We start from the raw sequence: 13,087 nt of genomic DNA on the forward strand, positions 1-13,087 counted from the left end.
AAAACCCACACGTCCTCGTATTTCATTTTAGAGTGAAAGTGCGGTGGACAAAGGCCCAAGCCTCGAGGGGACAGACAAAGACGTCCGTCCTTAGCTCCTGCTCCATTCTGTCAAAGTCGGCATATCTACTTATTAAGTAGTATCTATCCTATTTCGCTCGCTCGTAGCTTACTTAGTCTTTGGGTTGCCTTCTACAAGTCTCAGATTTCGGTTGCACGGGAGATCACTACGTGGAGCAGGAGTCGATCATCGGCATGACATATCCCATGTCCATTCCCAAGTCCCATGCGCCAGCCCAACAGGCGGCAGAGATGCGTGCCCACTATGAGCGAATTTCCCTGGTCGCCTGCGCGTCCGGAGATCTGGAGTGCTGGATGCGAAGTGGAACTGGAACACACACCAGCCTGTCTGTCGGTCAGGCGGACTATCATCCACATCCACCAGCTGAGGAATAGGCAGAGTGTAACCTTAAACCGGGCCAATGGATCTGGATAGGTCGCACTTTGGAGGGGAAAGAGAGAGGGAGAGAGTCAGATGATCGTCGAGGTCGGGTGTTTGTTGTGCCTGCCTGTGCCTGTGCCTTCTGGTCGGGTTTCTGGTGAGGACCTTGGGATTAGGGCGGGGGATCCGTTCTTTCTCGCGGACGGACGGTGGGCTAAAGTTCGTATGCTGCGTGTCTCCTGCTATCTCTACATAGTATAAAGTTCTGAAACGGTTCCCGGCAGTGTGTAACCTGGGTTGCATGGCTCCTTACATCGTGCCCATTCTTGAGGGAGACATCCGGTTGTTGCAGTTGCACGGCTTCGATGCCCTGTGCAGGGTCGAGTACATACTAAGCCTGCGATGGGAAAAGGCTTGTTCTTGTTCGTTCCTGCGGAGCATGCACGGTGGTGTGCGGTGGGCGATCGGACCGGTTTTATACCCCCGCGAACATATATAACTACTACTAGTACCACCAGACCAGCATACATCATCGAATGACCACAATGATATCGGTCCAACATCATAGCACATGCGTGGCTGGGTCATCCGACAAAATAGCCAGTCAGTCAGTCAGTCGACTTTCGCATTTTCGAGTGTCCGATGACAGATCCCTCGTTTTTGGTTATGTGTCCTTACACCGTTCACAGTACTGTGGTTGGTGCCTTCTGGTCGGTCGGTCGGTGTGCCCGATGCCAGCCCGAGATAGCCGAAAACGACTGCACTGCATACGAAGTATCTAGTGCCCTGGACTAAACTCGGAGACGAGCCTCCGAGATTCTAGAAAATCCTTCGATGAGGCTATGTAGATAGTACGGAGTACTCCGTACTTCAGTAGTACTTAATTAGGTATACATTGCGCACGCATCTCAGCTCGTATCTGATCAACATCCCCCCTCTGCCAGTGCCCCCTGCCCCATCTCTCGAGCCCGAGCCCAGCCCAAAACCCCCAAAAGCCAAGGGTCCAAGATATGAAATCCAGTGAACGGACTGGAACCGGTCCAGCAATGGTCCACTCAGCATTCATTCTGGGCAATTTCCCCTCCACTGTTGGTACACAGTAGTACGTGTTCGCAGCGCTCGGTTACGTATATGGAAGAGTAAATTTGCACTACCAGTACCGCTAGTGGGCGAGGAAACCGTACGTCCGCTTTTCATTGGAACGTGTCTGCCTGCTTATGCCGGGCGGTTTTGGACCCCAAGCGGGAAAGACTTAAAAATACGGAGAAAGAGACCGAGGCCGGCAAGCACGGAGGTTGGTTCGGAGACGACGGAGGGAAGGGCGGATCCGATGATCCGGAAATTGAAATGGTCAACTCAGCAGTCACTGCTACTACATGACAGGATACATGGATCAGGCTGAACGGGCAACGGGCGGAATAGATCCTTCCGCTCATTTGTATTGTGCGGTATTGACATCACGCCATTAGAAGTAGTAGTGGCAGCAGATTCGCACAGCCATTATTACGCCGCACAGAGAAGATAGTACTAAGTATTATTCACCATCTTTTGCGCGCACTTGCTGTGGCTAAGCCACTGCGAGGCTGTGGGCGGGGGCGCCACAATGATCTCGGTATGAAGTATTTTTATACCGTGGTAACGTCACCGACGTATCCCGCTATCTCCGAGGGCGGGATTGCTTCTTTGCCATCATACATGCTTGATACCAGCAAGGGGATTGAGGAAATAATGGCTGCAGGCATAGATAGGTATGAAGCCATGGTGTACTCGGTACTTTTGTCTGAGGAAAGTAGCACTACACCCCAGGATTTGCCACCGCCTGATCCCCAGGTTGGCGGGGCATGTACTCCGTACTATGTACGACGTATGTACAGCAGACTCTCCCAGAGGATTATTACATACAGAGAGATCAACAGCCGCCTTGCGCCCGTGATGAACACATGGCACAGCCACCCCGCGCTGCATGGTAGCGGGGGTGGGAGTCACTGTGTAATATTGTGTAACTACTACTGTGTGTACTGTGGACGGGATGAGCCTCGCAACAGCCACAGTCTCTGACACTGTACTGCAAACGCCCTCCTGGGACCAGAGGTACAGCTCAGCCACGGTCGATGACCGTCCGGTGACTGAATACCGTATTGTTGACCCGTGTTTCCCAGGTGAATCCAGGTTGAGTCTTGGCGTGGCTTCCTGGAGGTGAATCTTGGTGGGGCTTGTCCTCTCGGCGAGTGAGCACTGCGCCTGCTCAGCCCTGCAGTGCCAGATCACCTTATCCAGTGGCCAAACATCTCAACTATAAAAGGCCCAGGAGCCCCTCGTTGCATCTGACATCCATCATCATACCCAACCCACATCTTCCCTTCCCACCACCAACCAACCAACCAACCTACCTACCTCCAACCCAAACAACCACATCCATAACCACCTCCACCACCACATCCACATCCAACACCATGTCCGGATACGACGGCTACAACAACCAGGGCTACTACGGCCAAGGCCAAGGCCACAACCAGCAGTACCAGCAGCAGGGAGGCTACCCCTCTCAGCAAGGCTACGGCCAGCAGGGCTACGGCCAGCAGGGATACGGCCAGCAGCAGGGACACGAGCAGCAGTACAACCAGAGCGGCGGCGGCAGCGCTAGCGACTACTACGGCGGTGGTGGCCAGCAGTCCCAGTACGGCGAGGGCCAGTACGGTCAGCAGCACCAGCAGCAGCAGGGTCAGCACCAGTACGGTCAGGACCAGCGTGGCGAGTATGTTTCCCCTTCTTTCCACACTCCCTCTCTCCAACGCACCCAAACTAACTTTTCCTAGATACTCTCAGCAGGGCGCCCCCGGCGAGGCTCAGGACGGCGAGCGTGGACTCGGTGGTGCACTGGCCGGTGGTCTGGCGGGTGGATTCGCCGGTCACAAGGCCGATCACGGATTCCTCGGAACCATCGGTGGAGCCATCATGGGCAGCATCGCCGAAGATGCCATCAAGAAGCACAGGCACAAGGACGAGGCCCAGGACTACCAGAGCCAGGGTGGCTACGGCGGTTACCCCCCTCAGGGGGGCCCTCCCGGCTCTCACCACGGCGGTGGCAGCATGATGGACCAGCTTGGCGGCTTCTTTAAGCGATAGACGGGTCATTCCTTTGCCGATGTTCTCGCTTCCTTTGTCCATTTTTACCTCTTTTCTTTTATTACGAATTCCCTTGTGAATGAATTTTTCGATTTTGTGTCGTTCGGCCGGCCGGGTTTGGAAGAATTAATTGTTTCGTGCCTCTTGAGATATTTAAGATTGCCTGTCATTTCGCATCCCCGATGTTACTACCATGTCCCATGGGGTGGTGAAACTTGAACTTGATACCGACGCTGGACTGTATTCCAGTATCCATACATAGCTCGTCAGTGGTTACGCTACGAAGAATCATTCAGTTTTTGGCTTCATATATATGGTTGTCGTAGAATATAGTAGTGATGCGTAAGAGATAATCTAACCCCACGGTAACTAACTACTGCCATGTCTGTCCATCTATACACGGGGATTATGATCGAAAGCCTGTTTCTACGATGATCGACCGGTCGTTCCCGGTTCTCCTTCCATTTCCCTCTGCTTTTGAGTTCTACCCTGAGATTTGATCGTCAATGAGGGGCTTCAGGTGGCGGGGAGGGGAGAGGGGGAAGTACGATGGCCCAACCCAACCCCACCTCAGGGTTTCATGCCTCCGGACGGAAAATATCGCTTGCTTTGTTCCGGGTTGCATTTGCCGAGCCCATCAGATCATACTATTATTCCCTTTCCATTACTACTTATGATTCCCACTACTCGATCGTATTCTATCCCCAATGGACCTACCACCTCCCTAGTCAGTAACTGTGAGTGACCACTCCGTACTAGTAAAATTCCGGGGGAAATGCCTCTCCCCGCACAGCACAGAGCATACAAAGCAATCAGGAATGCAAAAATATCGTGTTTCCCAAGCAAGTATCACAAGCCATGCATTCGTTGCGTTCTCCTCCTCGGCCTAGACTGTCTACCTATCTCTCCGTACATAGTATCGAGTCCTTGGGCAAAGTAGATATACTCCCCACCCACCTGGGCATAGTAGGTAAGCAGGTAACCCGAGCAACACCGGCCGAAACCTCGTTCACGCTTCGAAGAGCCCATGCCCAGTCGGATGGAGTCGGGATTGCGCGGAAAAGAATCATTCGCATGTCGGACGGGGACAGGTGACTCGAATGGTGTTGACGAGGATATTCCTGGGCGGGGTGCCGGAGTCGATTGGTTGCCTTACCCGGGGCCGAGAAGATTCTATTGTGGCATTTGATGTGTGGCGGCTGCCTTTTGGGAGGGGAGGCTTGGCTTCTCCTGGTTACATTATGGTGGTTGTCCGGGACTTGAGAGGTCTGGACGACTTTGTATGTCTGGTTGTTGTGCTGAGGCTTGTTCAGATTATGTAAGTTTTGCCCCGGCATCCGATTCAGGCCGGGGACGCTGGAGACAAGACACCCCAAACGGGTTAGCGCCATCATGTGGCAGCCCCAGGCACCGACGGCGCCAAGGCCGACATCAAAAGTTCGAGCGGAAGATTCCCTTGAACTGGTTGCTCTAGACCAGACTCCCCGCCAGCACACGCCAAGATGATTGTCCGACAACTATGTCTGCGGCAAGGTAAGCTGCTTGCGGCATTGGGATGGTAGAGATGCCAGCGGAAAGCTAATGGACTTCCCTGCCAGCCCGCCAGCTTCGTGCTCTGCCCCGTCAGTCGCGCATTTTGTCCCGGTTCTCGTCCACCGAGACGACTGTCGAGACGGCTGTCAAGACCCCAGTGCGACCCTCCCCTGTCGAACCAGGAACTTCGTCGGGATTCTCCGCTACCGAGGTGGAGGCCTATCAGCAGAAAGTGCAGAACAGTGAGTGCTGTGCCTCCCTCCTGCAGTGTTGTTGATGAGCCTGGCGCGGGCGGAACGGAAAACTGATCCCTTCACCCATTCATCCAGAGCACGTTTTCCACAGCTTCGGAAGTAAAGTGTCCGGTGCCTATCGCCCAGAGAGCATCATCAGATCCCCTCCCAAACCCTCCGAGGTGACCCTCGAATTGCTCCTCGCGTGCCAAACACACCTCGGCCACTCGACCTCCCGCTGGAACCCCCAGAACTCCCGCTACATCTATGGTGTCAGAGACGGCATCCACATCCTCTCCCTTGACCTGACAGCCGCTCACCTGCGACGTGCAGCTAAGGTTGTGGAAGAGGTTTCGGCCCGGGGCGGCTTGGTTCTCTTTGTGGGCACAAGAAAGGGACAGAAGCGGACCGTGGTCCGGGCCGCCGAGCTGGCTGGAGCGTATCACCTCTTTGAGCGATGGATCCCCGGTAGCTTGACCAACGGGCAGCAGATCCTGGGCCATTGTGAGAAGAAGCTTGTGAACCCATTCGATGAACAGGTCCACATGTGGGAGAATGAGGTGGAGGAATACCCGGCTCTCAAGCCCGACCTGGTCGTTTGCTTGAACCCCCTTGAGAACGAGGTCCTGTTGCACGAGTGTGGTCTGAACAACGTCCCGACCATTGGTGTCATCGACACCGACGCCAACCCTACCTCCGTCACGTACCCCATCCCTTCGAATGATGACAGTTTGCGCGCCGTGGGCCTGATTGCCGGTGTCCTCGGAAGGGCTGGACAGGCGGGCCAGAAAAGAAGATTGGAAGAGGCCCAGAAAGGAAACCTCACCTACGAGCGGATGGCACCCTTGGTGTCCACTGAGAACGTTGCTAAGCCCTCCCCTGCTCACCTCCCACTTATGAATGTTTCGGATGGACAGCCTGTCGAAGCTGCCAGTGCTGCGCCTTCCGCTGTAGAGCCTGCTAGGACGGAGGCTGTCAGTGCTGAGGCTGCCAGTGCAGAGCTTTCTAGTGTGGAACTTGCCAGTGCGGAGGCTGCCGGTACAGAGGCTGCCAGTGCGGAGGCTGCCAATGCGGAGCCTACTATCGCAGAGCGTGGCACTGATTCGCCTAAAAAGCAGCAATAGAGAGCGGAGCCTTGCCGATTGTTTTTATTGATATCAGTCTGTCTTCATGTGAGCTTTCTACTGGGATTGTATTGTATAGGACACTGTAAATTTTTGTTTTTCTCTGGTGTTATCTCATGTATCAACAAATACTTCGAATTGATCTCCCGTTTCTTTCTCCTTCAACGGTTGGGTTCGCCAATGAGCAGGATTTGACGAAAGTGGCACTCTAGATCTGCCACGATCTGGCATTCTGACTACAAAATGCCTTCAGTCTCCATTGAGAAGGAGTCAATCAATGACACATGTCCACAAAAGCATTTCTGATTGGCAAAATGGTCTTCAAGACGCAGTGACGTTTCTATCTGTTTCCGAATACCAACATCCAATGCTGACGAGCATACAGGAATCCTCCTATCTAGTTCTTCAGGGTGTACACCACACGTCCCCTGGCATCCTTCCCCTTGTACTCCACCGTCTTTCCAGTATCAGAAACAACCCGTCTCTCATCACCATTATGCAGGATGAGATCCAGCTCTTTCCACGCGGGAACAAACCCGGATTTCTCATCTCGGGTAAAGCCAACAACGACCTTCTCTGTCGTGGAGCTATAGCTGAGCTTGTACCCAGATATGCTCGGTTCAAGCGAGATTCCATCATCCTCGAACCAAGTGGTGGTGAAGACCCGTCCATGAGAGTCGCCCCTAGGCGGGAAAATCTCAACACCTCTATAGTCGTCGATTTCCTTCACACCTACCGACGCTGGAGTCTCATCGTCAGGCACCCTGGTATGGACCGACTTCCCGACGGGGATAGCACCACCGATTCTGGCCAAGAGGGGAATGCTCTTCTTCCATTCAGACGGAATTTCCACCCATTGGCCGGAACTGAGATAGTTGTAGGGCTCGTTCATGTTTACATACCCGAAATCGAACTGGTCGGTCACCTTCCGAGGGAGATATATCTTGCCAAAATTTACACCTGGCTGGTAGACACCTCCGACTAGGATGGTGTCGCCGAACCAGAATTGCTCATCCCCTGACTTGAGAGCCTTGGTCCAGACCTCGGGGTCGGATTCATAGCCCCAGCCGACCCAGCGTTGGGGTGGGGAGGCGGTCAGGTGGCTCTCCAGTCCCAGGGAGTATATGTAAGGAAGGATCTCGTAGCGACGCTTGATTGTGTCCCTGACGAGGGGAGTGATTTCGGGGTACATCCACGGTTCGATGACCTCTCCGACTGAACTATTCCCCGGGGAGGTCTTGAAGCAGTTGATCGCGAATCGAGGGGAGTGAACACCCAACTGGATCCATCTGAGAAGCAGTTCGGGAGATGGCTGGGGTCCTGAACAAGGCATAAGACATGGTTTGTGCATTACAATGTGGGACTGAGACTTACCTTCAAAGCCTCCAATATCGTGACCGCAACACTGCAAAAGAGAAATGCCGGCATTGAGGGACAGAGCGTTCGCCCCCTTCATGCCTTCCCAGCTGGTGACATTGTCTCCACTCCAGGTGCTGGCAGCGTAGCGCATCGTGCCTGCGGTGGCACTCCGGGTCAGGACGAAGGGCCTGTGATTAGGTTCGAGATCGAGAAGAGCGTCATGAGAGGCTTTGCCCATGAGTTCGGTGTGCAATGCTCGACCCCAGAGTCCAACGGAGTTTTTGACATCCTTTTTGGTGGCTTCGGAAACAGTCGGGTCATCGAGAGCTAGTTTCCAATCGTCATCTGGGAGCGTATACTCATTGTTGTCGTTCCACATGGCATCCACTCCGGCACGTTTCAGGCTTTGGACGCCATCGTACCACCACTTGAATGCAACGGATGAGGAGAAGTCGATATGGCAGCCGTCACCCCCAGTTGCGCCTCCCGCACTCCACAGGCGCATATACCCTGGCTCATCGTTGTCCGGATTCTTGAAGAACCCGTTCCCCTCTATCAGCTTCTGATAACTAGGGTGGGAGGCAAGCAGGAACGGCTTGATGTTCGAGAGAAGGCGAATTCCGCGGGAGTGGTATTTAGCAGTCCACTCTTCCGGGTTTGGGAAGCGATGCTTGTTCCAGGTGAAGACAGTGCGGACTTTGGGCTCCGTTTCCGCGATCGAGTATCCGGAGCTCATCTGGTGCGCCGAGCAGGGGATGCCATGCTCTTCCAGCTTGTCCGCAAACTCCATCAGGACTTGGTTAGCCGGCGGCTCGTCCATCATGGTGTACTTGTACCCGCCCGAGATGTATCCGTATGCCCATCTGGGCACGAGGATCGGGAGGCCGACAAGCTCTGCATACGCCCTCACGACATCCTTGAGGGTCTTTCCGACAATGAGATACTGTTCGAGTCCGCCGTAGTCTTGGCGGTAGACTTTGAAATGGCCCCAAAGGCCGTCGATTTCCGAACCAACCGACCAGGTTCCTCGGGCGTGTGTGGTGGAGAAGATCGCCACGCATCCTTGTGGGGTCGCTTTGATCAAGAGCGGAATATGCTTGTACAGGGGATCGGTGTTGTAGACATCGTACCCGAAGCTGTCGGTGGCTGACAGTTGGAAATGACGCCCGCTAAGATCCATCGGGGCTCTCTTCTCCCCCAGCCCGACGTGAAGCGCATCTCGGTCGTGCTCGGTGTAGTGCGCGATGCCTGTTGCGTCTGCGACGTAGGATCGCAACGGCAGATCCCGATACAAGGGCTCCTGTGCGCCCTTCCATGCTAGCGAGACCACGGGAGTGTTGGTCCACTGGACGGAGGCTGTCACATTGCCTACTTCGATGGTCTTCTGATTGGGACCGCTTGTTGCAGATACCTCGACGCCATTCAGGTCCGTGGTCGGCCTGGTCACGCTGGGATACGGGGGAAGAGGATGATCTTGCGAGGAGAAGGTGACTCTGAACAGGTTCTCGCGGATAGGCTCGAACAGGAAGTCGAAAGATCGGTCTTTTGGGCTTGAGCGAAGATGTACGGAAGAGGGGCTCTGAGCGCCTTCCAGAGTCTCTTGATAGCTCTTAGGGCAGAATTCCTTCTGAGGCATGGTGGTTCATTCGGTGGTCAGGGTTGTGAGGGGGGAGAGTAAGAGTTTCACGATGGGGGAATAACGAAGCTACAGCCAGACTTAACGCTCTATTTGAGGGATTGTAGCTGCGTCTGGTCTCTGGAACCTAGTGTGAGGAGAAATGCTGTTGTATCCGCGGCCTTCGGGGCTCATGTCCGACAGCCCTGGCCGTCCCCCGCATTCTCGTGGTCCCACCCCCAACAGAGCTGGAGATCCTGCCAGGTATCGGATTTCAAGACCGAAAGCCGAAACTAGACGCTTTGAAACGTCTATCATCTCCCAACTCCCGGGTACGATGCTGTGTCGGATGATGTCCGACCATCCTCGTGCCGTGTTGTCCCGTCCTGGTTTGCCGATATGGATGGCAACGTTGACGCTAGCCTTGCTGTGGTCTGCAGACAAGCCACAGTTGAGGTGATTCGCTTCCGCGTCGGTCTTTTCGCGGTTTCGTCCGGGGTTGCGATGATGTTCTTCCCCACGGGGTTTCCCCATCCGTGCAAGTAGTATACGTGGACGGGAAAGGAGGGCGGAGGGAGAAGGGAGGCCTTCCCCCCCCAGCATTCTATTCTGCTCACTTGACTCGGGCTTTGTCCTACTTCAAAAGTGCTGATGTAGCCAAGAGGGATTCATTTGAGACCGGGTATCCTTCTTCTTCGCTTGAGAGCTGCTTGAGCTTGAGTCTCGTTGAGGCTATCTACATACAGCGTGAAGCAGACGCCCAACAGAAGGGAAACGATGTCACACGAAGACGAAACAGACCACAGCAAGCGGGCACAAGATGAGCATATTGAATCTATCGAGGCTGCACCCCATCAGAACCCGGAGCCTCCAGAGTATCCACAAGACAAAGCCCTTGAACTCATTGCGGATGCAGGACAATCTACCACCCTCACAGCCGAGAATAACGCCCGAGTCCTTCGAGAAATTGATCTGAGGTTGCTCCCTATCCTCCTGGGGATCTACTTCCTCCAGCAACTCGACAAGTCAACCCTTTCATACGCGTCGGTCTTCGGTCTGGTCGAGAAAGCCCATCTCCACGGGCAGGAATACTCTTGGCTGGGAGCAGTTGTGTACCTGGTGCAACTAGTTGCACAGCCCTTTGTGGCCTACATCTTAGTTAAAGTACCGCTAGGGAAGTTCCTCGCATGTACGACCCTGTGCTGGGGCATTGCCTTGACATGCATGACTCCGGCGAACAGCTTTGGAGGGTTGTTGGTCTGTCGGATGGTTTTGGGTCTCTTTGAGGCTGGTATCCGTGAGTATCTCTCTCCAGATGCGGATATTACTTGGCACTGAACCCCGAGCATCAAGCCCCTGCGTTCATTGCAATCACTCAAATGTGGTACCGACGACTGGAGCAGCCTGTTCGGCTTGGCTCGTGGTATGCTATGAATGGAGTGGTGAATATGGTGAGTTGTGGTTGGTGCAAATGGGAATGTCTTTGCTGAGGCGTATTATCTTCGGAACAGTTTGGAAGTCTTATCACCTATGGGCTTGGTCATATCAAGTCTTCGGTCCTTGAGCCCTATCAGGTCTGGTAACTTCTGTCTGAGTTATGCTCGATGGAGCTGACATGGGATTAGATTATCTTCTTATTCTTTGGACTCATCACGATTGTCTTTTCTGGTGCTATTCTGCGAGTGATATTCTTGTAACAGGATTCGTACATATCTAACAGGTTCCACAGGTACTTCATGCCCGATTCGCCGGTCCAGGCCAAGTTCCTGCAGGAAGAAGACAAACTCCTGGCCATTGAAAGGTATTCGATATAGTGCATGATTGGCGTGTTGGCGCTTAGAATGGAATAGACTTCGTATGAACCAGCAAGGGCTTGAGACGCATGAGTGGAAATGGAACCACGTCAAGGAGGCATGTTTTGACATCAAGTCATTCTTCTGGTTTGCCTTGATGTTTTCGATCTCGTAAGAAATGTGTTACCAGTCAATGAACGAATGACTTACAAAGAACAGGATCCCCAGCGGCGGCATTTCGACTTTTGGCTCACTAATCATCGAATCATTTGGGTTCGACCAGTTCCAGACGATTCTGTTCAACATCCCGTTTGGCGCGGTCCAACTCCTCGCAACAATGGGAGGGGCATGGCTGGCGACGACCCTGAAAATGAAGGGGCCGGTCATCGCTCTGCTGTGCTTGCCTGCTATCGCGGGCTGTGTGATGTTGCTGCGCATTGCCCACGATGGGCACCATAATGGTGCTTTGCTTGCAGGATACTATATCGTAAGTGTAGATGAAGTTTCATGTTCATACCTCGCTAATTTGTATCCAGGTCTCCGTATACCCCGGAATCAGTATGTCCCTGCCACGCCCCGTTAACCACCAAGCTGACAGACAACAGCGCCTTTGATATACTCGTGGTCTGCCGGAAACACGGCCGGCGAGACGAAGAAGAAGGTCGTGAACGGCGTTGTCCTAGTCGGACAATGTGCTGGAAACGTATGTCTACGACAAGGATTAAGAACAGCCCGAGAAACTCACATAGGGTCTACAGGTCCTCGGCTCCAACTTGTACACGACCAACGAAGCACCGCTTTACAGACGTGGCTTGCTCTCCAAGTAAGACCAGACCGCGAACTCTTCCAGTCCACTGTTAAAATGCTAACTGACAATACCTGCAGCCTGGCAATGTTCTGCCTCCTCATCATGCTCTGCCTGTAAGTCCCAACCCTACAGCCTCGATTCCAAACCAATCACTCATTCCTTAGGATGAACCTGGCATACCTTTTCTTCCTCAACACGAAGCATGAGAAGCAGCGAGCCCGACTGGGCAAGAGTGCGAAAATTGTCGACCACTCGATGCAAGCTGTCGGTGCTGTCCCCGTGGACAAGACCGACGCTGCGCCTCCGCAGACATTGAGCGAGGATAATGCCTTCAAGGACCTGACGGACTGGATGAATGAGGACTTTGTTTATGTTTACTAACTAGAGCTGGTATGGCTTTAATAGGATGAGATGAGGCGTATTTGTTTATGTGAGGGATGGGGGGGTTGGGCAGTGGTTGTATAGCGTTTGTTGAATTAATAGCGATATGCGATTGGAACACAAGCTATACAGCATCGGGTGTAGTTCCACTTTCGGTAAGAATAAACCAGCGTACGAAAGACCTCGCGATAATGATACCCCAGACGGTACGACGACCTGTAGCCGAGTCGGCGAGTCTCCGATGCGCTTTCGCCCCGCCCTCTTCTTTCTCCTCTTCTTCTCCTCTTCTCCTCCTCCCCTCCCCTTCCATCCTATACTTTCCCCACCTATTTACTCTCCCTACCTCTGCATGGCTAAACGCCTCCTTCTCTTCCCCCCATCCTCCCAGAACTCAGCATCAGTCATGGAACCCTCCTCCTCCCCTCCTTGCGCCCTCTCCGCGCCGATCGGCAAAAGACGCATCCCGGTAGAAGTCACCCCCCACTCCCACTCCCCACTACCCACTCCGGGGTTTATCGACTAGTGCAGGAGGATGTTTACTTACTTGCTTACTGATATGTGTGCATGGAACCTAGAAAGCTTGTAGGTCATGTCGGCAGTCGAAGGTGAGTACTCGGTCAGATGGAATGTTGTCTTGATATTTACCGGTAAGAATGTGGATTGTTGACGGTCTG

General features: G+C 53.6%; 4 protein-coding genes across 4 annotated transcripts; 3 read left to right on the forward strand and 1 right to left on the reverse strand.

Annotated features, from left to right (window-relative positions):
• The first annotated feature begins 2,824 nt into the window (after positions 1 to 2,824).
• hel10 (putative high expression lethality protein Hel10) lies at positions 2,825 to 3,837 on the forward strand. Its single transcript, XM_025543665.1, has 2 exons — positions 2,825 to 3,196; positions 3,258 to 3,837. The coding sequence occupies exons 1-2, from the start codon at positions 2,895 to 2,897 to the stop codon at positions 3,565 to 3,567; spliced, it is 612 nt and encodes a 203-aa protein (XP_025397629.1). The 5' UTR covers positions 2,825 to 2,894; the 3' UTR covers positions 3,568 to 3,837.
• A 1,001-nt stretch (positions 3,838 to 4,838) lies between these two features.
• Positions 4,839 to 6,617, forward strand: BO70DRAFT_363852 (mitochondrial 37S ribosomal protein uS2m). The gene is made up of 3 exons (XM_025543666.1): positions 4,839 to 5,100; positions 5,166 to 5,342; positions 5,430 to 6,617. Exons 1-3 carry the CDS (start codon positions 5,070 to 5,072, stop codon positions 6,455 to 6,457), a joined length of 1,236 nt encoding a protein of 411 aa, XP_025397630.1. The 5' UTR covers positions 4,839 to 5,069; the 3' UTR covers positions 6,458 to 6,617.
• A 187-nt stretch (positions 6,618 to 6,804) lies between these two features.
• BO70DRAFT_363855 (putative alpha-glucosidase) lies at positions 6,805 to 9,551 on the reverse strand. The gene is made up of 2 exons (XM_025543667.1): positions 7,832 to 9,551; positions 6,805 to 7,777 (listed from the first exon to the last, which is right to left on the reverse strand). The coding sequence occupies exons 1-2, from the start codon at positions 9,450 to 9,452 to the stop codon at positions 6,855 to 6,857; spliced, it is 2,544 nt and encodes an 847-aa protein (XP_025397631.1). The 5' UTR covers positions 9,453 to 9,551; the 3' UTR covers positions 6,805 to 6,854.
• A 315-nt stretch (positions 9,552 to 9,866) lies between these two features.
• On the forward strand, positions 9,867 to 12,460 carry BO70DRAFT_430756 (putative MFS transporter). The gene is made up of 12 exons (XM_025548183.1): positions 9,867 to 10,728; positions 10,785 to 10,882; positions 10,943 to 11,005; positions 11,057 to 11,109; positions 11,161 to 11,232; positions 11,282 to 11,395; positions 11,444 to 11,711; positions 11,761 to 11,782; positions 11,830 to 11,927; positions 11,983 to 12,047; positions 12,110 to 12,145; positions 12,197 to 12,460. The coding sequence occupies exons 1-12, from the start codon at positions 10,209 to 10,211 to the stop codon at positions 12,411 to 12,413; spliced, it is 1,626 nt and encodes a 541-aa protein (XP_025397632.1). The 5' UTR covers positions 9,867 to 10,208; the 3' UTR covers positions 12,414 to 12,460.
• The last annotated feature ends 627 nt before the right edge of the window (positions 12,461 to 13,087 follow it).

The sequence above is a fragment of the Aspergillus heteromorphus genome (genome assembly GCF_003184545.1).
Source record: "Aspergillus heteromorphus CBS 117.55 chromosome Unknown BO70scaffold_20, whole genome shotgun sequence".
NCBI lineage: Eukaryota > Fungi > Ascomycota > Eurotiomycetes > Eurotiales > Aspergillaceae > Aspergillus > Aspergillus heteromorphus.

Excerpts from the sequence above, each read along its gene's own strand:
- BO70DRAFT_430756 (XM_025548183.1), top strand. The coding sequence starts at position 10,209 with ATGTCACACGAAGACGAAACAGACCACAGCAAGCGGGCACAAGATGAG. Across the intron at positions 10,729-10,784 it reads TCTCTTTGAGGCTGGTATCC|CCCCTGCGTTCATTGCAATC; the intron begins GTGAGTATCTCT and ends CCGAGCATCAAG. Across the intron at positions 10,883-10,942 it reads TGAATGGAGTGGTGAATATG|TTTGGAAGTCTTATCACCTA; the intron begins GTGAGTTGTGGT and ends TCTTCGGAACAG.
- BO70DRAFT_363852 (XM_025543666.1), top strand. The coding sequence starts at position 5,070 with ATGATTGTCCGACAACTATGTCTGCGGCAAG. Across the intron at positions 5,101-5,165 it reads ACAACTATGTCTGCGGCAAG|CCCGCCAGCTTCGTGCTCTG; the intron begins GTAAGCTGCTTG and ends CTTCCCTGCCAG. Across the intron at positions 5,343-5,429 it reads TCAGCAGAAAGTGCAGAACA|AGCACGTTTTCCACAGCTTC; the intron begins GTGAGTGCTGTG and ends CCATTCATCCAG.
- BO70DRAFT_363855 (XM_025543667.1), bottom strand. The coding sequence starts at position 9,452 with ATGCCTCAGAAGGAATTCTGCCCTAAGAGCTATCAAGAGACTCTGGAA. Across the intron at positions 7,778-7,831 it reads CGATATTGGAGGCTTTGAAG|GACCCCAGCCATCTCCCGAA; the intron begins GTAAGTCTCAGT and ends TGCCTTGTTCAG.
- hel10 (XM_025543665.1), top strand. The coding sequence starts at position 2,895 with ATGTCCGGATACGACGGCTACAACAACCAGGGCTACTACGGCCAAGGC. Across the intron at positions 3,197-3,257 it reads GGTCAGGACCAGCGTGGCGA|ATACTCTCAGCAGGGCGCCC; the intron begins GTATGTTTCCCC and ends AACTTTTCCTAG.